At 44.4% G+C, this 25,800-nt stretch overlaps 4 protein-coding genes across 8 annotated transcripts in view; all 4 read right to left on the reverse strand.

Annotated features, from left to right (window-relative positions):
• LOC142843019 (apolipoprotein L3-like) overlaps positions 1 to 25,800 on the reverse strand; it is a 143,613-nt gene that overhangs the window by 69,079 nt on the left and 48,734 nt on the right. The window contains exon 1 of one of the 3 annotated variants that reach the window (XM_075959784.1): positions 20,796 to 20,898. The exons of 1 other annotated variant lie outside the window; for it this stretch is intronic. The gene's annotated coding sequence lies outside the window, so the exon portion shown is untranslated. Of the gene's footprint in view, positions 1 to 20,795; positions 20,899 to 25,800 lie in introns of those variants that run through there. One more of the 3 variants, XM_075959781.1, reaches the window with a different exon arrangement.
• LOC142843020 (apolipoprotein L2-like) overlaps positions 1 to 25,800 on the reverse strand; it is a 108,617-nt gene that overhangs the window by 34,110 nt on the left and 48,707 nt on the right. Inside the window, exon 1 of one of the 2 annotated variants that reach the window (XM_075959787.1) lies at positions 20,796 to 20,898. The exons of the other annotated variant lie outside the window; for it this stretch is intronic. The gene's annotated coding sequence lies outside the window, so the exon portion shown is untranslated. Of the gene's footprint in view, positions 1 to 20,795; positions 20,899 to 25,800 lie in introns of those variants that run through there. 2 annotated transcript variants of the gene reach the window in all.
• Positions 904 to 25,800, reverse strand: part of LOC142843024 (apolipoprotein L3-like) — a 72,013-nt gene continuing 47,116 nt past the window's right edge. The window contains exon 5 of the transcript XR_012909550.1: positions 904 to 987. The gene's annotated coding sequence lies outside the window, so the exon portion shown is untranslated. The remainder of the gene's footprint in view (positions 988 to 25,800) is intronic.
• Positions 985 to 20,919, reverse strand: LOC142843023 (apolipoprotein L6-like). 2 transcript variants are annotated; one of them, XM_075959790.1, is made up of 4 exons: positions 20,796 to 20,917; positions 10,046 to 10,148; positions 4,193 to 4,382; positions 985 to 1,850 (listed from the first exon to the last, which is right to left on the reverse strand). In XM_075959790.1, the coding sequence occupies exons 2-4, from the start codon at positions 10,056 to 10,058 to the stop codon at positions 1,055 to 1,057; spliced, it is 999 nt and encodes a 332-aa protein (XP_075815905.1). In that variant the 5' UTR covers positions 10,059 to 10,148; positions 20,796 to 20,917; the 3' UTR covers positions 985 to 1,054. The 2 variants fall into 2 exon arrangements, with proteins under 2 accessions (XP_075815905.1, XP_075815907.1); XM_075959792.1 differs by lacking the exon at positions 10,046 to 10,148 and having other exon boundaries at positions 20,796 to 20,919.

The raw sequence follows: 25,800 nt of genomic DNA on the forward strand, positions 1-25,800 counted from the left end.
AGGCCACTTGAGTGGTAAGGAACGAGGGGACACCGCTCACTGCTGCAGCCTCAGGGTGCTTCTGTGGCCAGAAGGGGAAGGTGAGATCAAGAAGGAAAACAGTTTTTGTATAAATTTCAAATATTCTTGTTAATCCACAATAAAGAAAACAGTTTTAAAAAGAGGAGATGATAGAAATCTGGAGACAATTATCAACTTTCTGTAGTCAACAATCTAGAAAACATGTGATATCATTTTCATATAACACAAAGCATGACCAGGCCGGTGTTTACAAATTAATTCTTCACATATAATGGAGCAAGTGCAGCTTTCATGTGCACCTCAGCAGATCTCATCCAATTAGAGCAGGTTTTAAACTTCAGTAGGAATTAAGCCTTGAGATTTCCCCAAGAGTCTGCTTACAGAGAGCAGAACTCACCACCACATCCTGTCACCCCTCCTTCCTGTAGAGCCCACGGCTGGCACATAGGACCAAGAACCTGTGATGACCCTGCAGATGGTGTCCCCAGCCTCCATTCCTTTCTACCCTCTGAGCATTCCACCAAAATCCATCACTCCATGTGACCAAACCATGAACAAAAAAATGGGGTTCATACCCAGAGTCTGATTATAAGATTGGGATACAATTGGAAAAACACAGAATGAGGCAGAACTACGAAGAAGGAAAAGGTCAATATGAAAGCAGTGGGAAAGTTGGCAGCTCGGGGACCTGTGAGGATGGTGAGCCTCAGTTAGGAGCAGTGTGGTAGGTGTGACTGAGGAGCAGCCATGCTGTGGCTTAGTAAGGCCTTGGATGTTCTCCCCAGCTTGGGAGCGTGGTCCCTATGTGGGATGCTGGAGGTTGTTAGATCTAAGAGGAAGGTGGAGTCTAGTGGGAGGTAACAAGCCTGTCCCATCTGTGTTCTGTGTTCTGGCTTCCTTTCTCTTGATGTGGCCTCTCCTCTAGCAGGCACTACCACCATCCGGCATTGGTATAAAGAGGATACACTCAGGAGTCCGTGGCTCTGTCCAACACACCCCACCCCCAGTCCTCTGAGCTGCACTGAAGAAGAGGTCACTGAGTCAGGATGTCATGAACCCGGATGAGCTCCTGCAACTTCTGCTCTAGATCCCAAGCCTGCTGCCGCAGCTTTGCAGCAAACTCTGCCTTTGCACCCTCCTGCAAATGCTTTGTATCTTTTACGATGCTGACTATATCTAGCGCTAGGGAGTGACCTGCAGTGGCTGCACCCATGATCCGGGCTCTTTTGTTCATTGCCAGAGCAGTGCCTCCAAAGGCTTTCATTACCTGTTTAGTGCTTTTGGCTGACACCTTCCCTGTGGTCATTAGACGCTTAGCTTTATTTGCTAGGCAAGGGTTGGCTTTGGTCAGCTTGATGGCATCAATGTTCTTCTTTATGTCATCCACAGTGTTAACAAATTTCTTAGATACAGAAACAAGCCTGGTGGTGATCTCCTTCAAAGAGTCTTGTATGTTCTCCTCGGTGTCGTTGTTTCTTGGCAGAAGCTCGCTGGCTTCAGCTTCCACGAACACCATGCTTACCTTTTCCACAATGGTTGCGGAAACACTCATCACAGCAGCTGCTGCCCCAAGCCCCAAGCCTGTGGCTGAAATTCCCAGACTGAATCCTGCTGACACAGGTGCCAGAGCGAGACCAAGGATTGTCAGGACTCCAGACACAGCACCAGTGGAGCTGGCCAGCACTTGCATGATGGTGTAGCCCCTGTAAACCTTGTCAATCTTGTCTGCAAGGGCATGGAGCTTCCTGATGCTCTCCTCAAGCTCCCGTTTCATCTGTGGATAAACTTCCAGAAACCTTTCCTTCTCACGTGAGGCATCTTTCACTTTCCTGTAAAGGGAGAGACCAACTAACAGAGTGAGGAAGAGAGTTTGGAAAGATCTGTCCTGTGGCAATCAGAGCATCTGCTGGGAATGAAATGGAGGATTGTCTTACAGCTGTACAATGTCGTTCTTGCATTGATGAGCAGGTTGGATCCACCACACAACATTTATTTGTTAAGGACACAATGAGTTAAAAACCATATTACTGAGTCCTTTAAAATTTTTATTTTAGGGCTGGAGAGACGGCTCAGCGGTTGAGAGCATTGCCTGCTCTTCCAAAGGTCCTGAGTTCAATTCCCAGCAACCACATGGTGGCTCACAGCAATCTGTAATGAGGTCTGGTGTCCTCTTCTGGCATGCAGGGATACACACAGACAGAACATTGTATACATAATAAATAAATAAATATTTAAAAAAATTTATTTTATTTGTTTGAGTGTTTTGCCTCTATGTGTGTGTGTGTGTGTGTGTGTGTGTGTGTGTGTGTACCATCTGCAGGCCTGGTGCCATGAAGGGCAGAAGAAGGAATTGGATCACTAGACCCAGAGTTACAGGCAGTTGTGAGCCATCATAAAAATGCTGGGAACTGGAATTCGGTCATCTGGAGCCAGTGCTCTTAACTCCTGAGTCATCTCAAGTCACTTACCACACATTTTTAAATGCATTTTTAAAAGATTTAATAAAGATGGATTTTCCTCAAGGCCAATGTCATCACTACCAACATATTTCTCTGTAGGAACTCTAAAACACAGAGAAGTGAGGTTAGAGGAAAAAAATAACCCTTTATTTTAGGGAAGTTAGTGTTCACTGAAGAGAACACTTTCCCAAATAAAAACCTCCTCTTGGCATCAGCTACTGGGAACTGACCTGTCTACCCTACAGTGACCTGCTGGTCAGGGATGTCCACATTTGCTTGGGTACTTGGATTTTGTGTGTGTGCAAATTGCACACCCGTGAGAGAGAAACCCTGCACAGGTATTCTCTGAAGCTGATGTCTCTTTGCCCTGCAGCTGTGTGTACACCTGAGCTGGTGGGGCCGCTCACAGCTAAGACCCTTCCCCTCAAAACCCAGCACACAAAGTTCCCTTCCAGCTGTGAGCAGAAGATAAAGAACCATGAGTGGATCCCCATTTCCATGTGGGTCCTACCCCAAGGCACCTCACTGTGCCTCTGTAAGTGTTTCCACGGCAGGCAGAACCAAGAAAACACATGTAGGTTCCCTAGCTCTCGCTAGAATTCCCAGGCTGAGAAAGGTGATGTGTGGTGGGATTTTGCTGTCATTTCTGACCTCCAGGGGACCTAGACACTAAAGGCGTGGACTCCAGGAGGGAGGGAGACCCCAGGTCTCTCATGGAGACTGTGTATGTGATCAAGGCCCAACAAACTTCTGGACACTGAGACTTATGTGGATAAATACTTTTCCTTGGTCAACTCTATTAAGCTTTTCTAAGCTACTTTTATAGTGTGGCTCGACCTTGGCTTTCCATGCCTTTTCTGGGATGGTTGATGTTCCCTGCCCAGACTTGTCAAGAATCTTAAGTCAGGTTGTGAGACTGCTCTGCTTTTGATACTCAATACTCAATCAAGTTCCCATGTTTAACTTTTGGTGTCTTATTCTTGACCTCTTTCAGGAGGAATCCCATGAGGTCAGCTTCACAGTGCCCCTGCTCCCTGCTCCCTACTGCCCCTCACTCAGATTGTCTGCCAGAGTCCCCTGCTGAATGCCTATCCAGAAATGTTCTGTCTCTTTCCCTTAGGGCAGCAGTCCTGAACAGCTCCTTCCTGACTGCTAACTCGTGTCAGAATATGGCTTCTCTGCCAAGGCATCTTTCTTGGTGTGTGTCACCCCGTGTGAACTCTCACGTAACTGTGCTGTGTCTTGAGGACAGCAGACAATTCTCCCTTAATATCTAGGTGCACTGTTAGGATGTGGCTAATTTGGTAAAGTGTTTGCCATACAAACACATGGACCTCAGTTCTGTGTTTCAGAGTCCACATAGAAAAGCTCGGTGCAATTCTTTCTATCAGGCTACTGTTACCTTAACCCAAACCACACAACGATGCAACAATGAAAGAGTCTCCATGTAGAACACTGATGCAAAAACTAGTTGAAATATTGGCTAACTCAATCCTAGAACACTTAAAAAAATCATTCATCATGAATAAGTAGGATTCATCTCTTACTTGATGGTTCAGTGTAAGAAAATCTGTCAATGTAATCCACAATATAAATGGACTGAAAGATAAAAACCACATGATCATCTTCTTAAATGCTGAAAAAGCCTTTGGCAAAATTCACTCCCCTACATGATAAAGATTTTGCAAAGATCAGGGATACAAGGAACATACCTATATATAATATAAACAATAAACAACAAGCCGACAGTCAACATCAAATCAAATGGAGAGAAACTGGACAGACCAGCTCTTTCCACAAGTTGTTGTCCGAATCCATCTATGGTCGGCAGGACCTGCAGGGCCACTGTGCTCCATGTGTCCCAGAGATACTCAACCACAGACATGACGAAGCCTTTCCTCTCTAGATGGGAAGGAAAAGGAATATGGTTAGAGGACCATGCTGGAGACCCTGAACGGCTTCAGGAACTAGGTTTTAAAATGTGTTCTGAGCATCTGTCCCTTCAGGTATAATCTGGTGTCACTTTTGATAGGGACTAAGTTATGTCTCTTAACACATTTGCTAAAGCTCTATCCCCAGGTGACTGTATTTGGAGATAGAGGAAGGAAGCAAGTGAGGTTGTGAGTGAGGTCCCTGACCCAGAGTGTTAGTGTCCTCACAGCAGCCAGAAGAAGCGCCCTCCCTCCATTCTCTCCTTCTCTGTCTCCCCCACCCTCCCCCTTCTCCCTTTCCATGACTCTCTTCTCTCCAGACACACAAAAGAGACCTTGAACTAGAACAGGGTAAAGGCTCCTTCTGCACTTGGAAGAGAGTGCCCCCCAGAACCAATCTGCCACACTTTGATTGTGGTTGCTGAATTCCAGAACATTGAGAGAAGAGGTCTTTTCTCTTTAAACCACCTACCCAGTGTCACTTTGTGATGGCATCCTGAGAGGACAGATATACCAGGGAACAGTCTTGGTGCCTTGCAGAGACACATATGGTTTTCAGCTCAGAACAGTTAGAAAGTGAGTCTCTCATCCCCAGGAAGAAGGAGAGTCCAGTGAATGCATCCATCTACTGTGTGCCTGTGTGAATGTGATGTTTTCCCTTGATTTTTATTTATGTATGGGAATTTTTTGCCTGCTTGTATTTATGTCTATGCACCATGTGTGTGTCTGGTGACCGAAGAGGTCCTTGGGCCCCCGGAGCTGCAGTTACAGCCTGCTGTGAACCTGATGTGGGCGTTGGGATCTGAACCCATGTCTTATGAAAGAGCAGCCAGTGCTCTTAACCACTGAGCCACTTTCTAGTCCCAAATTGACTTTGTCACTGGAATGATCAGTTATTAATCCTGTATTTCAATCCACTGGGTTAATAAATATCTGGGAGATCAGTAGCCCTTCTCTCGGTGGGGTGTGAGGGAGTTCCCAGAAATAACAGATCCTAATTCTCTGAGTGCATGAGTGGTTCAGACTGAGCTGAGGCACCTTGGGAAGTTGAGCCTGGCTGGGGTCAGGACGGCAGCTGGGATGTGTCTTGGGGCTGATTGCTGTTTTGTCTTGGCCCTTCATGTTACTGCTTTTGTGCGCCACGATATGGACTGCCCACCCTGCCTCCCAGGATGGAGCAAAATATGCAATATTGTCAGTGAGATAATCTGCTTTCATTATTTACAACAATGACAAAAGTGAGTGACGTCAGCTTTAACAACTAACTTGTACAGAATAAATGAGGAAGTGGTCTCAGAGCCAAGAGAAGAATTTTACAAAGCCAATACAGGCTGGCATGGTGGTGCACACCTTGAATCCCAGCACTCAGGAGGAGAGGCAGGTGGGTCTCTGTGTGTTCTAGGCCAGGCTGGTCCACATAGGGAGTTCCAGGAGAGGTAGAGCTACGAAGTGAGAGTCTGTATTGAAAAATAAATGAAAAAAACCCAAACAAAACATTAAAAAGAATTGGATTTGGCAATACCAGGCAAAGAAGACAGGAAGATGAGCATTTGTGGATTATTCCATGTATATACATATGCACACACACACACACACATATATGCCAACACTCTACTAATTCAGAATTTAAATTTTTAACAATAATTTTAAGTGATTTTTGAATTTTCATTTTTAATTGTCCCATTGTAATTGTGTGTATGTATGTAACACAGTAGGATATTTCATGATAAATTAGCATGTTATTAGTTTAAAATTTTATCATTCAGTTTAGAATGTTCAAAATAGGGCTAAAGAGATGGCTCAGCAGTTAAAGGCACTGGCCGTTCTTCCAGAGGTACTAGGTTCAATTCCCATCATTCACAGGCACCTCACAAACTGTCTGTAACTCCAGCGCCAGGGATCCAACACCCTCACACAGAAATACATGCAGGAAAAGACAAATTTACATAAAATTAAAATAAATAGATCATTAAAAAAGATTGTTCAAAATTCAATTCTCACTATCACTACCTGTTCTGAAATATCCAATTAATTATTGTTAAATATCGAATTACCTAGCATTTCTTTTTTTTGGTTTATTGAAACAGGTTTTCTTGTGTGGCAGCCATAGCTGTCCTAAAACTTACCCTGTAGAGCAGGCTGGCCCTGAACTCACAGAGCTCCTCGTGCCTCTGCTTCCTGATTACTGGGATTAAAGGCTTGGCCTCCACCACCCGGCCCTAGTCAGCATTTCTGATGTGTGATAAATGGAATCCTGAAATGACGGTGGGGACCCATAACCCAGCACATTGCAGATGAGGCAGGAGGATTGTGAGTTTGCAGTCAACTTGTGTGACATAGCAAGACTTCTTTTGAGTGACAGGGAAGAGAGAGGGAAGAGGGAAAGAGAGGGGTAGGGAGAAGAGGAGAATGAAGAATAAGAAGGGAGGAGGCATACGGGGCAGTTCTGGCAGTAAAGGCGGCAAAAGAACACATGAACTTCCCGTTAAAGGAGACCAACATCGTAATGACTACAAATCTTCTCAGGTCACTTGAGGTCAGTTCCTGCCCACGCGATGTGGGGGTTATGATATTAAAGAGAAGGTAGTGAGGACGAGCTGTGTTGTAACACACCTGGAGGGTGTGCCTCTCACGGTTGAAAATGACATTTCAAGGACACACTACTGAGACCAAGTGTCATTTGTAAAGGCTCCTGCTGTGATGAACACGCTAAGATCGTCAGCACACGGGGTCTCTGCTATTGTGATGACACACTAAGATCGTCAGCACACGGGGTCTCTGCTATTGTGATGTCACACTAAGATCGTCAGCACACGGGGTCTCTGCTATTGTGATGTCACACTAAGATCGTCAGCACACGGGGTCTCTGCTATTGTGATGTCACACTAAGATCGTCAGCACACGGGGTCTCTGCTATTGTGATGACACGCTAAGATCGTCAGCACACGGGGTCTCTGCTATTGTGATGGACACTAAGATCGTCAGCACACGGGGTCTCTGCTATTGTGATGACATGCTAAGATCGTCAGCACACGGGGTCTCTGCTATTGTGATGGACACTAAGATCGTCAGCACACGGGGTCACTGCTATTGTGATGACACACTAAGATCGTCAGCACACGGGGTCTCTGCTATTGTGATGGACACACTAAGATCGTCAGCACACGGGGTCTCTGCTATTGTGATGACACACTAAGATCGTCAGCACACGGGGTCTCTGCTATTGTGATGGACACACTAAGATCGTCAGCACACGGGGTCTCTGCTATTGTGATGACACACTAAGATCGTCAGCACACGGGGTCTCTGCTATTGTAATGGACACTAAGATCGTCAGCACACGGGGTCTCTGCTATTGTGATGAACACGCTAAGATCGTCAGCACACGGGGTCTCTGCTATTGTGATGGACACTAAGATCGTCAGCACACGGGGTCTCTGCTATTGTGATGACACACTAAGATCGTCAGCACACGGGGTCTCTGCTATTGTGATGACACACTAAGATCGTCAGCACACGGGGTCTCTGCTATTGTGATGACATGCTAAGATCGTCAGCACACGGGGTCTCTGCTATTGTGATGACACACTAAGATCGTCAGCATACGGGGTCTCTGCTATTGTGATGACATGCTCAGATCGTCAGCACACGGGGTCTCTGCTATTGTGATGACACGCTAAGATCGTCAGCACACGGGGTCTCTGCTATTGTGATGACATGCTAAGATCGTCAGCACACGGGGTCTCTGCTATTGTGATGAACACACTAAGATCGTCAGCACACGGGGTCTCTGCTATTGTGATGGACACTAAGATCGTCAGCACACGGGGTCTCTGCTATTGTGATGCACACGCTAAGATCGTCAGCATACGGGGGTCTCTGGTTGGTGGGACCCTCCACACTGACCCTGGTTTCCTCGTGTGTCAGGGTCTGACACCCCAGCACCTGCTCAGGCTTTCCAGGCTTCCCCATTTAGAAGGGAACACTTACCCTGCAGACTCCACGTGCTCTGTAGCCTTCCTCATGGACCCTAGAGCCTCTTGCATGCTCTAAGTGACCTACATCTAAGCTTTCCTCCCTTCCTTATTCTATTGCATGATTTCTCTGTTATTAACATCTATTTGTTGTCCAATGTGGAGAGATTTGAAACGCCATTTCATTCAAGTTTATCATATATGTTGGCAATATTCACTCGGTACCTTCTCCAGTTACTAGTCTGCCTTTGGCTAATAGTTCCCCTCTATGTCCCTCTATGTTCTCTCTCTCTCTCTCTCTCTCTCTCTCTGTCTCTCTCTCTGTCTCTCTCTCTGTCTCTCTCTCTCTCTCTCTCTGTCTCTCTCTCTCTCTCTCTCTCTCTCTCTCTCTCTCTCTCTCTCTCTCTCTCTGTCTCTCTCTTTCTCTAATCTAGGTTCCACATTTGAAAGAAAACAGTCAATATTTGTCTTTAAATCTGACTTATTTTGGTCAACAGGATGCCCCACAGTTCCACCATTTTCCTGCAGGTGGCACACTTTCATTCATCTTCATGTCTGAATAAATTCCATCGTCATGTGCACCTCATTGTCCCTATGATCTGTTGATGTGCAGGATTGCTCTTCCCATGTCTCAGTTATTGTGAATCTCACTGTGATGGCCATGAAGGCCCCAGCTCCTCTTTAACGCACGCATGGAGGCTCTTTGGGAAGTACATCTTTGGCTGGGATAAGTTGGCCACATTGAAGTTCTATTGATGTCCTGACCATGTACACAGCTCTGTAGTTTTTTTCTCTCATTCTTTAACACGCCTGCTGTGCAGTGTGGGTTGGTCAAATTGAGCAAATGACTTGACTGCCTAAGCAGCAGAGGTGAGGGAAGAAGACAGTGAGCACAGGGCTCAGGACACCAGTGTGGAACAAGGGCTGGTGTACGGGGCTTCCTGGGCTTAGGGCTGTTCCTGGGTAGAGTCACTTCTGAGCAGACTTTTGTTGTTGTTGTTGTTTTTCTGGTCTTCTGTTTCAACTTCATTTTTTTTTTTTAACGTGACAAAAGAAAAACCAGGCCTGACTTGAGACCAACACACCTGGTAAACAAGCTCTGGTCCTGGCTGTGCAGGGCTGTACAGTGGATGGGGATTAGGTCGCCTGAAGTTAATGGGGTGTAGTAGAGGCTGCAGCAGACTCCAGCCTGCCTGGACACATGGGGACACTCGACCCTGAATAGGTAATATGAAGAGACAGTCTCCAGGTAACATCTATGGACTGTGGGTGTAGAAACTTCCTGCTGAAGCAGTTAGAACAGGTGGGTGTCTGAGCTGGTGCGGGGTGGGCTCCCTCCTCAGGGACAGCACCACAGGGTCAGCTGAGAGCGAGCCACCAAGAGAGGGCTGGAGCTGCCTCCCATCTTCACATTCCCTGCCTCCTGCTCCCTCTGCTCCTCCCTCCTTGGCTTCCATTTTTCAGACTGTGTATTGCTGAAGTTACTCCTGAGAATGCATCCCAAAACAAAGCTAGGAGGGAGGCTGCTCTGACCCAGGACTGGGGAACTCTCTGCTCCCCCTTGGGGTTCTCCTCCTGAGGCTTTGACTCCTCAGCAGGCCTCAGCAGGGAGGCCCTGGCAGTCCTAGGCCATGAGCAGCACAGAGAACACACTGATTACCTGAGGAGCCCATGACAGCTGTGGGTCTTGGTGTCACTCAGAGGATCCTGACAGCTTTCCTTACAACTCACCGGATGTCCAGGCTACAGGAGGAAATAACAACCTGTGGGACAGAATGGGGACAGCTGCTGTGACCAGGGATCTGGTGACCCACAGGTCTCTCCATGGTGACTGCCAAGGGCCAAAACAAAGTGACTCAAACATGTCTGCTTACAGGCGCTGTGACCGCTATTCAAGAAGCCTGTCCTGTGGCTCCAGCATGCTGCCCTCTGTCCAGGCAAGGAGGAGGACTAATGGCATGCTGGGGACAGTGAGAAGGTGTCAGCTGAGGACACAGCTGTGGAGAAACAACAGACCCTGAACACTGAATGAAAGATGGAGAGGAATGTTTTGGTAGCCACGTGGGGGTTGTTCACAGTACCCTGTTTGTATTGATTATGCTTTCCTTCTTTCTTTCTTTCTTTCTTTCTTTCTTTCTTTCTTTCTTTCTCTTTCTTTCTTTCTTTCTTTCTTGTTTTTTTTTTGGGGGGGGGGAGTTGGCACAGGGATTCTCTATGTAGCCCTTTCTGTTCTGGAACCCACTTGTAGACCAGGCTGGTCTCTGACTCACTGAATTCCACATACCTGTGTGTTGTTGGTTTTCTTACTTCCTTGGGTTGCTGCCACCCAGTTCCCAAATAAATCACGCATGGAGGCTTATTCTTATTTATAAATGACCAGCCTTAGCTTGTCTTGTTTCTTATCAGCTCTTTGTAACTTAAATTAACCTGTTTTTCTTTTGCCTCTTGGCTTTTTCCATTCTTTTACTTCAGTAAATCTTACTCTTCATGGCTTGCTTTGTAGCTGGATGGCCGGCTCCCAAAAGAGTCATAAAAAAACCAACCACATTTGGCAAACTAATGTGGGCTATATTTCCATATGGCCTGAGAAAGTTGAAAAAAAATAAAGGGAGGATACGGCTCCTTAAGACTTTCTATGGGGACCAGACAGTGGTAGCACACACATTAAACCCCAGCACTTGGGAGGTAGAGACAGTGGAATCTTTGTGCCTTTGAAGCCAACCTGGTCTACAGAGCAAGTTCTAGGACAGGCTTCAAAACTACAGAGAAACTCTGTCTTGAAAAATAACAACAAAGAAAGAGTTTGTATGAGACAGTGATACCTTGAACAGCTAGTATATTAAGTAGGAACAAATTTAAAAAGTAAAAATGTCAGAGCAGGCATGAGGTCATGACTCCATAGGAGCAGACTGAGCCAGTGACCTGGGCCAAAGTGGGCCTGGGACAGTGAACGCCATGGGAGCAGGAGCGGACAGAGACCAGGGTCATTTGCAGAAGCAGGATTGGGTCAGCAACCTAGGTCAGAGCAGGCCTAAAGTGGAGAGCTCTACAGAAGTTTGATTGAGCCAACCTCCTAGGCCAGAGCGGGCCTGAGACAGCGAGCTCCACAGGAGCAGATCCAGACCAGGAACATTTGTGGAGGCAGGATTGAGCCAGCGCCCTGGGCCAGAGCAGACCTGAGACAGTGAACTCCACAGGAACAGATAGAAGGGAGCAACCACTGAGTGAGTGGGCCAGAGCCAAAGACTGCTGTGGGTCCAGGCATGAATCTGGAACCTTAGAGGGAGTAGACCTGAGCCAGGACCCCTATGGGTCTGGGCATGAGTCTGGGACCTCAGAGGGAGTAGGCGGGAACCAGAGATCTCTGCAAGTCCAGGCTGAGTCTGGGACCTCTAAGGGAGTAGGCCTGAGCCAAATCCTCTGGGAGTCTGAGCACACCTGAGTATGGGATCTCTGAGCGAGAAGATCAGAGCCAGAGACATTTACAGGACCAACCACAAGCCAGGGACCTCTGCAGGAAAGGATCCTGACCAGAAACTTTTATAGAAACAGACCTGAGCCGATACCTAGGCCAGAGCAGGCCTGAGACAGAAAACTCCATGGGAGCAGAGCAAAGCCCAGGAGTACTGAGCAACCTCCAGGAATATGACCAATGGGGTAACTAGAACTGTGGCACTAACTGTACCATGAGGAACAACCATCTGAGCCTTGGATTCACTGGCACCTAGAAAATTAATCACCAGAATCACAGACAGTCACGACCACACCCATTAGAGGAAAAGATGAGTACACAAGTTAAGAACACATGCAACAGCACAAAGAACAACAGACCACCAGTAAAATCTAGAGACCCTACAACAGCAAGACTTAAACACCAAATATAGATGAAGCAGAAGAAAATGACCTAAAAAATAACTTGAGGAGAATGTTTGAAACTCTTAAAGAGGAAATGAGAAATTCATTCACAGAAATGGAAGAAAAGACAGACAAAAAAATTGGAAGACATCAACAAATCCATTAAAGAAAACCGACCAAGAAAAAACAATCAAACATATGAAAGAAACTATTTAAGACTTGAAAACTGAAATAGAGACAATAAAGAAAACACAAGCCAAGGGAATTATAGAAACAGAAATCATGAGAAAAAGATTAGGAATCACAAATGCAAGCATAAACAGCAAAATACAAGAGATGGGGGAAAGAATCTCAAGCGCTGAAGATCCAATAGAGGAAATAGACTCATCAGTCAAAGAAAACATTAAATCTAACAAAAGCTTAACCCAAAATATTCAGGAAATATGGGACACCATGAAAAGACCAAATCTAAAAATAATAGGTTTAGAAGAAGGAGAAGAAGTTCAACTCAAAAGCACAGAAAATATATTTAACAAAATCATAGAAGAAAACGTTCCCAACCTAAAGAAATATATGCCTATGAAGACACTAGAAGCCTACAAAATAACTAACAGACTAGATGGAAAAAAGTCCCCTTGGCACTTAATAAAACACTAAACATACAGAATAAAGAAAGAATATTAAGAGCTACAAAGGAAAAAGGCCAAGTAACATAAAGGCAGAGCTATCAGAATTACAACTGATATCTCTTTGGAGACAATGAGCCAGAAGGTCATGGTCAAACGTTATGCAGACAATAAGACACGGTGGATGCAAGCCCAGACTATTATGCCAGGAAAACTTTCAATCATCACAGAAGGACAACACAAGACATTCCATGACAAAACCAGATTTAACCAACACCTAGCCACAAACCCAGCCCTATACAAAATTCTAGAAGGAAAACTACAACCCAAGGAAGTTGGCTACATCAACAAAAACACAGACAATTGATGAAATCACAGCAGCAAATCCCAAAAAAGGGGAAAACACACACAATAACATTACCAACAATATAAACTAAATTAAGAGGAGATAGCAATCACTGGTCATTAATATCCCTTAATATAAATGGCCTCAACTCAACTATTAAAAGACACAGGCTAACAGATTAGATACGAAAACAGAATCCATCCTTCTTCTGCATATAAGAAACATACCTCAACCTCAAAGAAAGACATCGCCTCAGAGTAAAGGTTTGGGAAAAATTTTTCCAATCAAATGGACCTAAAAAAAACAAGCTGAATTAGCTGTCCTAATATCTAATGAAATAGACTACAAACTAGAATCAATAAAAAGAGACAAAGGAGGTAATTTCATATTAGTCACAGGAAAAATCCATCAAGAGGAATTCTTAATACTAAACATCTATGCCCCAAATACAAGGGCACCCTCATATGTAAAAGAAACACTTCTAAAACTTAAATCATACATGAAACCCCACACACTAATAGTGGGAGACTTCAACATTCCATTCTCACCACTAAACAGTATAGTCAGGCAAAAAATTAACAGAGAAATAAGGGAACTAACAGATGTTATAACTCAAATGGACTTAACAAACATCTATAGAATATTCCATCTAAACACAAAAGAATATACCTTTTTCTCAGCACCTCATAAAACCTTCTCAAAAAATGACCTCATGCTCGGTAACAAAACAAACCACAACAAATATAAAAAAAATTGGAATAACCCCATGTATCTTATCAGATCACCATGGCTAAAAATTAGAATTCAACTGTAATACTAATTCCAGAAAGCCCATAAATACATGAAAATTAAACAATTCTCACCTGAATCATCAATGGGTCAAGGAAGAAATAAAGGGAGAGATTAAATACTTCCTATAATTTAATGAAAATGACCATAAAACATACCGAAATTTCTTGGACACAATGAAAGCAGTGTTAAAAGGAAAGTTGATAGCACTAAATGCCTACATAAAGAAGCTGGAAATAATCCCACACTAGTGAATTAAAAGAACATTTGAAAACATATGAAAGAACAAAAAGAAGCAAACTCACCAAAGAGAACTAGACAGCAGGAAATAATCAAATTGAGAGCTGAAATCAACAAAATAGAAACAAAGAAAATAATACAAAGAATCAGGGAGACAAAGAGTTGGTTCTTTGAGAAAATCAACAAAATAGACAAACCTTTATCCAAACTAACCAAAAGTCAGAGAGAGGATATCTAAATTAACAAAATCAAAAATGAAAAAGGGGACAGACATTACAACAGACCCTGAGGAAATACATCATATCATATTTCAAAAACCTGTACTCCACAAAATTGGAACATGTAAAGATATGGACTACTTTCTGATAAATATCACTTACCAAAATTAAATCACTACCAGATAAGCGAATTAAACAGACCTATAACTGCTGAAGAAATAGAAACAGTCATCAAAAGTCTCCCAACCAAAAAAGCCCAGGACCAAATGGTTTCAGCTCAGAATTCTACAAGATTTTCAAAGAAGAACTAATACCAATACTTTTCAAATTGTTCCACACAATAGAAACAGAAGGAACATTGCTAAACTCTTTTTATTAGGCTACAATTACCCTGATACTCAAACCACACAGAGACATTACTAAGAAAGAGAATTACAGACTATCTCACTCATGAACATTAATGCAAAAATACTAAACAAAATTCTGGCAAATCAAATCCAATAATACATCAGAACCATCATCTACCATGATCAAGTCTGCTTCATCCCAGAGATGCAGGGATGGTTCAACATATGAAAATCTGTCAACATAATCCACCATATAAACAAACTATGAAATAAAAACCACATGATCATCTTATTAGATGCTGAAAAAGTTTTTGACAAAATGCAGCATTCCTTCATGATAAAGGTCTTGGAGAGAGCAGGGATACAAGGAACATACCTAAACATAATAAAGGCAATATACAGCAAGCCAACAGCCAACATCAAACTAAATGGAGAGAAATTCTCAGCAATTCCACTGAAAATCAGGAACAAGACAAGGTTGTCCACTCTCTTTGTATCTATTCAATATTGTTCTTGAGGTCCTAGCTAGAGCAATAAGACAACAAAAGGAGATCAAGGGAATACAAATTGGAAAAGAAGAAGTCAAACTCTCACGATTTGCTATTGATATGACAGCTTGTATAAGCGACAACAAACATTCTACCAAGGAACTTCTACAACTCATAAACACTTTTAGTAATGTATCAGGACACAAGATTAACTAAAAAAATCAGTAGCCCTCCTGTACACAGATGATAAATGGATCGAGAACAAAAACAGAGAAACATCACCCTTCACAATAGCTACAAATAGCGTATCTTGCACTAACTCTAATCAAACAAGAGAAAGACTTGTATGACAAGAACTTTAAATCTTTGAAGAAAGAAATTGAAGAAGACACCAGAAAGTGGAAAGATCTCTCATGCTCTTGGGTATGCAGCATTGTAAAAATGGCAATTTAATCAAAAGCAATCTACACATTCAATGCAATGCCCAGAAAAATCACAGCAAAATTCTTCACAGACCTCAAAAGGACGGTACTCAACTTCATATGGAAAATCAAAAAACCCAAGATAGCCAAAACAAACCTGGACAATAAAATAACTTCAGGAGGAATCATAATCCCTGACTTCAAGCTCTACTACAAGAGCTACAGTACTGAAAACAGCCTGGTATTGTCATAAGAACAGAAAGGAGGACCAATGGAACTGAATCAAAGACCCGGATATTAATCCACATACCTTCGAACACCTGATTTTTGACAAAGAAGCAAAAAAATATCAAATGGAAAAAAGAGAATATTTAACAAATAATGCAGGCATAACTGGATATCAACATGTAGAAGAATGAAAATAGATCCATATCTATCACCATGCAAAGACTCAAGTCCAAATGGAGCAAAGACCTCAACATAAAGCCAGCCACACTGAATCTCATAGAAGAGAAAGTGGGAAGTACACTTGAACGCAATGGCACAGAAGACCACTTCCTAAATATAATCCCAATAGCACAGACACTGAAAGAAACAATTAATAAATAGAATCTCCTGAAACCGAGAAGTTTCTGTAAAGCAAAGGACACGGTCAACAAGACAAAATGACAGCCTACAGAATGGGAAAAGATCTTCACCAACCCCACATCAGACAGAGATCTGATCTCCAAAATATACAAAGAACTCAAGAAATCAGTCATCAAAAGAACAAATAATCCAATAAAAAATGGAGTACAGACCTAAGCAGAGAACTCTCAACAGAGGAATCTAAAAAGGCTAAAAGACACTTAAGGAAATATTCAACGTCCTTAGTCATCAGAGAAATGCAAATCAAAACAACTCTGAGATTCCATCTTACACCTGTAAGAATGGCCAAGATCAAAAACACTCATGACAACTTATGCTGGAGGGGTTGTGGGGTACAGGAAACATTCCTGCATTGCTGGTGGGAATGCAAGCTGGTACAACCCCTTTGGATGTCAGTGTGGCGATTTCTCAGAAAAATTAGGAAACAACCTTCCTCAAGACCCAGTAATACTACTTTTAACGTATATACCCAAAGTATGCTCAGTCGTGCCACAAGGATATGTGCTCAACTATGTTCATAACAGCATTGTTTGTCATAGCCAGAACCTGGAAACAACCTAAATTCCCCTTGACTGAAGAATGGATAAAGAAAATGTGGTATATTTACATAATGGAGTACTACACAGCAGAAAAAAAACGACATCTTGAATTTTGCAGGCAAATGGATAGAGCTAGAAAACGTCATTTTGAGTGAGGTAACTCAGACTCAGAAAGAAATTATCACATGTACTCACTCATAGGTGCTTTTTAAACATAAAACAAAGAAAGCCAGCTTATAAATCACAATCCTAGATACCCTAGACAGCAAGAGGACCCTCAGAGAGACTTACATAGATCTAATCTACATGTAAAGTAGAAAAGACAAGATCTCCTTAGTAAATTGGGAGCATGGGAATTTGTGGGAGGGTTGAAGGGGAGGGGAGAGGGAGGGAGGTGAGCAGAGAAATAGATAGAGCTCAATAAAAATCAATAAAAATTTAAAAAACTAAAAATGCCTGACACAGTGTAAGCATTGGAATTCTAGAGCTCTAGAAAGGGCCAATGCAGTTCTTGTTCACCTACCTATGATGGAGGAAGGTCATTGGCTAATAAAGGAACTGCCTTGGCCCATTTTATTGGTTAGGACATAGGTAGGTGGAGTAAACAGAACAGAATGCCGGGAGGAAGAGGAAGTGAGCTCAGACTCGACAGCTCTCCACTCGGGAGCAGACACCTCAGAGAGACGCCATGCTCCCAGCTCCCAGGCACACTATGAAGCTCCGACCCAGGATGGACAGAGGCTGGAATCTTCCCGGTAAGCGCACCTAGGGGCACTACACAGATGATTAGAAATGGGCTAAATTAATATGTGAGAATTAGCCTAGATAGAAATGGGCCAAGCAGTGATTAAATGAATACAGTTTGTGTGTTGTTATTTGGGGCATAAGCTAGCCGAGCAGGCGGCTGGGGTGTTGGGGACGCAGCCCCACCGCCGCGCCCATATTACTACATACCTATGACCAGGCTGGGGATTTAGCTCTAGCTTTCTTAACCTGAAAATAGGGAAGATCCTACCACTAAAAGCCATGCCCGAGGATCCAGGTGTATGTTAGCAGTTTTAAAGTTTGCTCGTGCAGTCAGAAAAGATACAAAATCAAAGAGGACCAGATGGAGAAACCTCTAACCAGATTCCAGTGTGTTTTATAAGGTATGTAGGCTTAAGAAAGAACGAAGAAGTGAATAATCATAAAAATGCAAAATTTATACACTTAAGTCTTTAAAGAGAGAGTAAAAGGAAAAAGTCACATAAGATGGGAAATCCATAGGGAGCCTAGATCCTGTGTAGTTGTGTGTTGATTTTGAATTTTTTGATGGCTGATGGGCAAGAGACAGCTGCTGGGAGAATGGGATTGTGAATTGACTGCAAAACTGAACTTTAGGAAAACCTTAAGTTGAAAAGAAGTCAAAATATGTATTTTCCAAGTAGATATCAAAATGCTTTAGTGTTTTGTTCCCAAAAGAGATGAGAGGTTGTTGATTTCTTTAGGAACGATATGGATCAGGTTTGATCAAGGGAGACCTCCTGAAACTTGATAGGTGAATTTTACTTAAATATTCTAAAGCATAAAAAAGTAGCACACATTAAAATAATATTCTACAACACTTCTGCATCCTGAGGGCTGGGATTAAAGGCATGTGTAACCAATGACTGGCTGGAATAACGTAAGCTTACTGTCTTAGTCACTGTTCTACTGTTGTGAAGAGACGCCACAGCCAATGCAACTCTTACAAAAGAGAGCATTTATTTGGGGCTTGTCTACAGTTGCAGAGGTTTAGTCCATTTATCTTCATGTCATGAGCATGGTGGCATGCAGGCAGACCTGGTGCTTTTATAGGTGAGAATTCTCCATTCAGATCCGTAGGTAGCAGGAAAGAAAGAGACACTGGCTTTCCCTGAGTTTGTGAAGCCTCAAGGTCCACCCCTAGTGACACACTTCCTTCATCATGGCCACACCTACTCCAGCAACACCACACTTCCTAATCCCTCTTAAGTAGCGAGCGCCACACCCTAACGACCAGGCATCAAATGTATGAGCCTATGGAGGCCATTCCTATTCCAAACCAAGACACTTACTGTCCATGATGCTCTGACGCCTTACTCACACATAGGAGTCTTTGGACATGCTCTATCAGGTTGAGACTCTTGAGACTCCATGTCATGGAGGTTGACAGGCACATATTTAGATAATGTGTGTGAATTTTCAGTGTTGGCAGAGGAGGACTTGAACCCTGACCATGGTAATCCACACCTCACTCTCAGATGACTAAACTCCACTGTCTTAAAGCTACAACTGCATTCCCCCTCTTTATATTACATGTGTGCATCATAGTCTGTATGTGTTATAAATGGTTCTTCTGTTTCCACAGCACTCCCTGTGCCAAGTATCAGGTCCACATATTAGTAAATGCACTGGGGTCCTCTGTGATTCAAAGGGACCACAATCTCCTTGCTTCTGCAATATCCTTGTCCTATCAGGACCTGGAGTCCTGCCTGTCCCCAGCCCTGCTGTGTGTGTGTGTGTCTTTGACCCTGCTCTTCTCCCTGACTCCTGGACTTTGTGGTGATCCTAATCATTATGTTAATAGTGATGCAAAGAATGTTCTCATTGCCAGTTAGAGCCTACATTTGTGCTAATTTCCTTATGACATTTGTAGGAGTAGAAGGACTAGATTAAGGGGCATTAACACAGGCATGTGTGAGGACGCTCATTCCTTCATTCTGACCAGTCCTCAGGAGTCTTTTGGGGGTGGGGAAGACTTCATTAAGATAGAAACACAAGCTGCACTGGGATTTCCTGGAAGCTGGGAAGGAAAGAAACATGTTTAGCAGTGTGGGTCGGAGGCATCAGCTCCTCCAGGGACCTGATCAAAACGAGAGTGAATGACCTGTTGGTGTGGGAAGAGCTGAAGATACTGACAGCTCACTCTCAGGACTGCACTCTGACCTTGTAACTAATGGCTAAGTGTTCTGCCCAAACCTTCCAAGTGTGTACACAGCCCAGGCCCTCAAACTCACTGTGTAGTCCAGGAGAATCCTGAACTCCTAATCTTAGACCTGCCACACCCACGTGTTAGTATCTCAGTTTTGTGCCTCTCCCTTGTTCAAGCCTTCTCATACTCACATGAATTTATAATGAAATAAAGAATATTTCAAGCCGGGCAATGGTGGTGCACGCCTTTAATCCCAGTACTTGAGAGGCATAGGCAAGTGGATCTTTGTGAGTTCGAGACCAGCCTAGTCTACAGAGCTAATTCCAGGACAGGCTTCAAAACCACAGAGAAACCCTGTCTTGAAAAACAAAAATAAAACAAAACAAAAAAAAAGAATATTTCAAAAACATAGGAGCTGGTCGGAGTCTGAGACATGGCAGGTGCTGTGAAGTCCCCTCCCCAATGTGAAGTCTGGGGCAGCTCCTCAGGGCAAATATCATATCTTTTCAATAATGCTAACACCCTGACTGAGATCAGGGTGACAGGGATGGAGTCATATCATTAATACCAGGTTCATAAAAATCAAATTAACACAGAGATGAAACTTAAAAATAACTTAATGACCAAAGGATTTAAACATCTGGAAGATGCCCATTGGTCCAGTTATGGGTACACATCCTCACTGTAGTTGTCAACTGTGGAAGCTTATGGAGTTTTGTAGGACAGTCAGCAACACCCACCCAGGACTGTAATGCATTCAGGTGGGGCCGCAGCTCCTCAGCTATGCAGCAGAGAAACAGGAATGTGAGTTCATGGAAACCTTTGCTGGCATGCATGGTGCAGGTCAGAGTAACTTGCTTAAGGCCCAAGTTGGAATCTGTACTAGTCAGGATCTCTAGAGTAGCAGAACTCACAGAATCCATCTCTCTACATAGAAAGGGGTTTATTAGAATGACTCACGGGCTGTGGCTCAGCTGGTCCAACAGTGGCTGCCTACGAATGGAAGACTGAAGACTCCAGACGCTGCTCAGTCCCCAAGGCTGGATGTCTCAGCTGGTCTTCAGTATATGTGGGAATCCTGAAGAAGGAGGCTGTAATGCAGTGAAGGAATGGACTTGTTAGTGAGGCGAAAACAATGAGCCAAAGATCAACAACTTCCTTCTTCTATGACCTTATATAGGCTTCCAGCAGAAGGCAAGGCTTAGAGTCAGGGCTTCCTTCCACAATAGATCTGTATTAAAGACACATCTTACAACTTTAAATATCTGGCTTGAAAGTGAGCCTCACCACTTCAAATTAAGTAAAATATCCTCACAGGTGTGCCCTACATTTGGTTTTAATTTAATTTCAGATGTAGTCAAGATGACAACCAAGACTAGTCACACACCACTCAACTAGAGTTCACGAAACCCAAGGAGTGTGCTGCCACCAAGACACAGAAATAAAGTGTTAAAAAAGAAACACGTTTTGAAGCCTGTGGTACAAAGTTTGCCAGATATCAGGCTACCAAGGAGAGCAGTGCCCTGCTAGGGATTAGCAGAGCAGCCAATCCTAACTCTGTTTATCTGAAGAAAAACAGAGATTCTGAGAGGGAAAGTACTGTGCACGATGTCACACAGCTGATTCTGATCCTGAGGGGAACATGTAATTTTTAATAATTCCAAAGTTTCTAGAATATTCTCTGCTTGTACAGAAACATGGCTGGCCTCTCTCTTGGCTCTGCCCTTTGATCTCTCAAACACACAGCCTTTGACGCTTTTGCAGGATTGTGCACTTTGCTCTCTGGGTCCCCAGGCTGGCAGTCTTTTCCACCCAGCACACAGAACATCCTCTGACCCCCTCTGCAGTCCCACAGACTGAAGAGAGCCTGGCTAAGGGCAGGGGGTGCAGGCTGGACATCCACTGACTTCCTTCCTTCTAGAATCCAGAACAGGACACTCTTTTCTAAGCCTCAGGTTCGACCGTGGATTCTGGCACAGACACTTATACTGAGAGATTCACAGTGCAGTCTCTGGGCTCCTTGTATCTCACACGTCCACATTGGCCACCCTCTGTCCATTTGACAACACCTAAAGGACAACTCCAGGTGGTCATGACACCAGGATGGGCGGACTCTGGGTTCTCTGCTCTCTCCATTCACATCCTCAATTCCCCCATTTCCCAGAGGGCACCCAGAACAGCCACCTTCCCTCTGAGGTGCCCTAGTCACACATCAGGCTGTCTGGAACTAACTGAACCCGTTAGTGAACCCATCTGTGGGTGTCCTACAGTCTCTTGTGCTGATTTCTGAGGCAGAGGAGAAAGCAGCCAGATTCCAAACTGGATGCTAGTTCAGCCATAGGCTGATGAACCTGTGACCCTGGCCAATACCTAAGTCACTTTATAAAATGGGGGAATTAGTCTTTTTGAGAGTGACCGTGGGCATAGACAGATATCTCCCTACTTACGGAAGAATCTTCTGGTTGTGTTAGATGGACACAGCTCTCCTTAGCAGTGTGTTCAGTCCCTGGCTATGCATTTGAGTCACAGACAGAGACAAGCGCGGGGCCAATGTTTCCAGCCCGAGTAGAGCAAGTGGACTCACAGCTGCTCAGCAGCTATGATCCTGGGGACACCCTTGTCAAGCTGCTATTTAGGTGCCAGTCTCTAAGATGAGCTGCTCTGCCGTAGCAAAGAAATCCAATTAGGTAAGATTAAACCAAATTATAAATGCCCATGTTTTATTAAATACAGCACTCTTAGGTTGCCAAGAGTGTGGCAAGGGAGACAGGAAAGTGGGGAGCACACGCAAACTCGGATCCGCGTGTTCCTCCTCTGCGAGCCCACTTAAGTACCCTGTGGGGGTGGTCCTGACCCTCCCCTGGGGAGAGATCTGGACCTGGCATGCTGGGATTTGGACTCCTGACCAATGCAACTCCCAGGCCAGAGGACTGGTATGGATGCCAGGGGCTGGGTAGGGCTGGGTTAACCTCCCAACTTAACATTCCAGACTCTTTGGATATAGGGGTGACAGCTGAGGTGATAATTATGACCAACATTTTCAGCTCTGTTTGGAAAAAGGGCATAGACACAAGTTTGACTACTTCCTGTGGGCATGGGACGATGTAGTAGAGGGGAGGGCTGAAAGTTGGAGGGTTCACGCTCAGTGGGAGTTGTGGCGGGAAAGGCATCCTGTTCACTGTCATCCTGGAGATGCCAGGCATTTGTTTCTTGAGTGAGGTAAGGAGGCAGGTGTCTAGGAGAAAAAAATATTGTTATTACTGGCCCTATGAAATCGGACTAGCCATGGAATGAGACACAATAGCAGATGAAACCAGAGTTTAGTTGGTAGGTGTCCTCGATCCAGAAGAGTTGGCAAGTGTCCCGATCCAGGAGAGCTGGTAACAATGGTAAATTCCCAGGACTGGTAAAGATGCTTTTGGTGTTATCCTGGGAGTGCTTTGTTGGTTGATCTTGACATTGGCCGCAGGAGTAACCTGCAAAAAATGCTTCAAACTGGCTGGGGTTAAAAGTTAAAAACCTTGGATTTTACCAGACCTGATTTTGATATAGCGATAGAACTTTTCCAGGAACCTGTAAGAGAACTGGAACAGATTTTATCTCTTGGTGTCATAACAAAAGGCTATTATTTTAGGTTAGAAGGCTATTCAAGGAAATTGGGAATCTGAACCTCTGAAGAGTGAAACCTGTTAATCCTGGACTATGAAGCCTGTTAAAGTACAGTACCTTGAGTTGTCAAATGCCTTTAGACAGATCTGGGAAGAATAGATGAGCAAAAACAAGACAGCTTTTGGCTAGGAGGCAATCCCAAGTCCTCTCCTTACCCTTGGAGAACATCAGTCTTAGAAGCTGTACTTATCAGACCCAAAGATTTTCCTGTGAGGGAGAAGGTTATTCTACATATCTTGGCAAGATGAGCAGATCGATTCCCCAGGTGAAGTGTCCAGGAAGCTGGAGTGGTAAAAGGCCTCTTTATACTTCTGTGTGGGTGGCTTTGCCAAACCCAGAGGCAAGGTGGAAGGTCTTCTGTCTTCTTAGAGGACACATAGGGTGTTGCCAAAACTGGCACGTCTCTGTGTTAGGAGCTCTATTATTGCTAAAATGCCATGATCTCAGCTCTATAAAGGTACTTGAGAACCAGGTACCATTACCTGGTATTAACTGGGCATATAAGCTAAATTTTTAGAGCTGTTGTAATCTGGAAGCACACATATACACAAAACTTAAATTCACATCACAAAAACACAGTTTCATACTTACATAAACACATTGTGGCCACATTATTTTAATAGAGAAACAAATAGGACAGCCTTAGAAACCTGTGTCAGCTGACTAGGAATTGCCAGAGGGTACAGAAACATAGGGATGAAACATTATTTACAGAGTTTTAGAGTAGAAAGATGGGGAAAAACAGATTTGTTGTCAGCAGGGAGTGGCGGGGCCGCGATGGAGATGCCAGAGTGGCCTGAGCGTGGATGGCAGAGACCAGGGAAACAGCTATGCAGAACATAAGGCCAAGCCCCCGGCCTGTGCCAGGGCCCCTCATAGCCATGCTGTCCATGTACTGGAGACTACGGAAGTCGGGGTGGGACTAAAGACCATCAGCAAATGAACAGACAGAAAGAGACAGAAGTGGGGGCGGAACAAAAGAGCTGTCTGTGGAGTGGAGCCTGAGCATTCCTATGCCGCACGAGGGAGTCACTGGGGCTCTCTGCGCTAGGTGGGAGCTGGGGTGGGGGGAGTCAGGTGGGATAAAAAGGCAGTTGAGAACCAGGTCCCAGCCACTAGGCGGGATCTGAGCGGGAGGCGGGAACGTAAGTCAGAGTGAGACAAAGGGGCCATCAATGAATGAACACACAGAGAGAGATGGAAGTGGGGGTGGAATGAACGGCGTGGTCATGAATGAACAGAGAAAGAAAAGCAGAAGGGGAAGGGAAGAACGAGAGCGCTGCACCTGGAAAAAAACGCGCGCTTTGGAGTATAATTTGTTGTAAGTTAGATCGTTCCAATTTTAAAACGTTTGTAAATGCCTACTTAAGGGCATTTTGAAATCGGCTAGGAATCGCAAGAAACCTGCATGCCTGTGACACGAGCCTGTTGCAGTGCGTCCACTGGAATGGTACTCAGGTAACCCGCGTACATGAGAAATTGGTTAAGGATGTCTCCGTTACCAGATATCATCTCAGCAGGAGGCCCAGCCTCCGCCATGTGTATGTGTGTTAGGCTTTGACATGGCAGAGACTTCAGCAAAAGCCTGAAAAGCAAATGTGTTACCCACTACCCTACTCAGTAACCTGCATGGATATATGGGAATCGATGCCCTAGTGTGGGCTCACACAGAGCCCTGCCACTTCTCCACAACAGAAGATTCTGAGAATGGTCCCTTACCGCCTCCTCAGAACGTTCTGGCAGGTGTATTCGTCAATGTGAAGAGGGAATGAAGACCATGTCATTTTGTCACCAATGCTCTTCCCTCTCTCACTCCTCACCGTCACTCAGCAGGCCCCAGAGTCTGTCCTTAACAAGCCACTGTGTGTGATCCTTACCCTGGAGGACCCCCTGGGTACAGCACTCACCTGTATTTATCATGAGGTTGTAGGGGTTGTCTAAAGGGAAGTAGAAGCTATTAGGGGGTTGCAAGCAAATATTTAAAGAAATCTGTGTTCTCAAGGTCAAGAAGGCCCCTGTGGAGAATGTGCAGGTGCAGTAACACAGAAGAAAATTTTGAACACTCTTGCAGGTCAAGGAGGGAGCCAAAAGCAGATTGAAGGAGGAGTTTTGCTGTCTAATTATCTCTCATCTCTCTGTACTGACCCTCACACACCCTTTATACAGGTCCCTGAGTCTAGGCGGTCTGGGCCTCACAGGGTGGGGAATGCACTTGTGCCCAGCCAGGCAGACAGGTGCGGCTTTCATCCATTGTTCCAGAGGGGTTTGTAGATGACAGAGGCCAAAGAAAGTGCCT

Source organism: Microtus pennsylvanicus, chromosome 2 (assembly GCF_037038515.1).
Source record: "Microtus pennsylvanicus isolate mMicPen1 chromosome 2, mMicPen1.hap1, whole genome shotgun sequence".
NCBI lineage: Eukaryota > Metazoa > Chordata > Mammalia > Rodentia > Cricetidae > Microtus > Microtus pennsylvanicus.

Bases quoted from the DNA above. Each gene is read 5' to 3' on its own strand.
- LOC142843023 (XM_075959790.1), bottom strand. The intron at 1,851-4,192 runs GTATGTTCCTTG...CTCCCTTTACAG, and splicing joins ATTGTTTATATTATATATAG to GAAAGTGAAAGATGCCTCAC.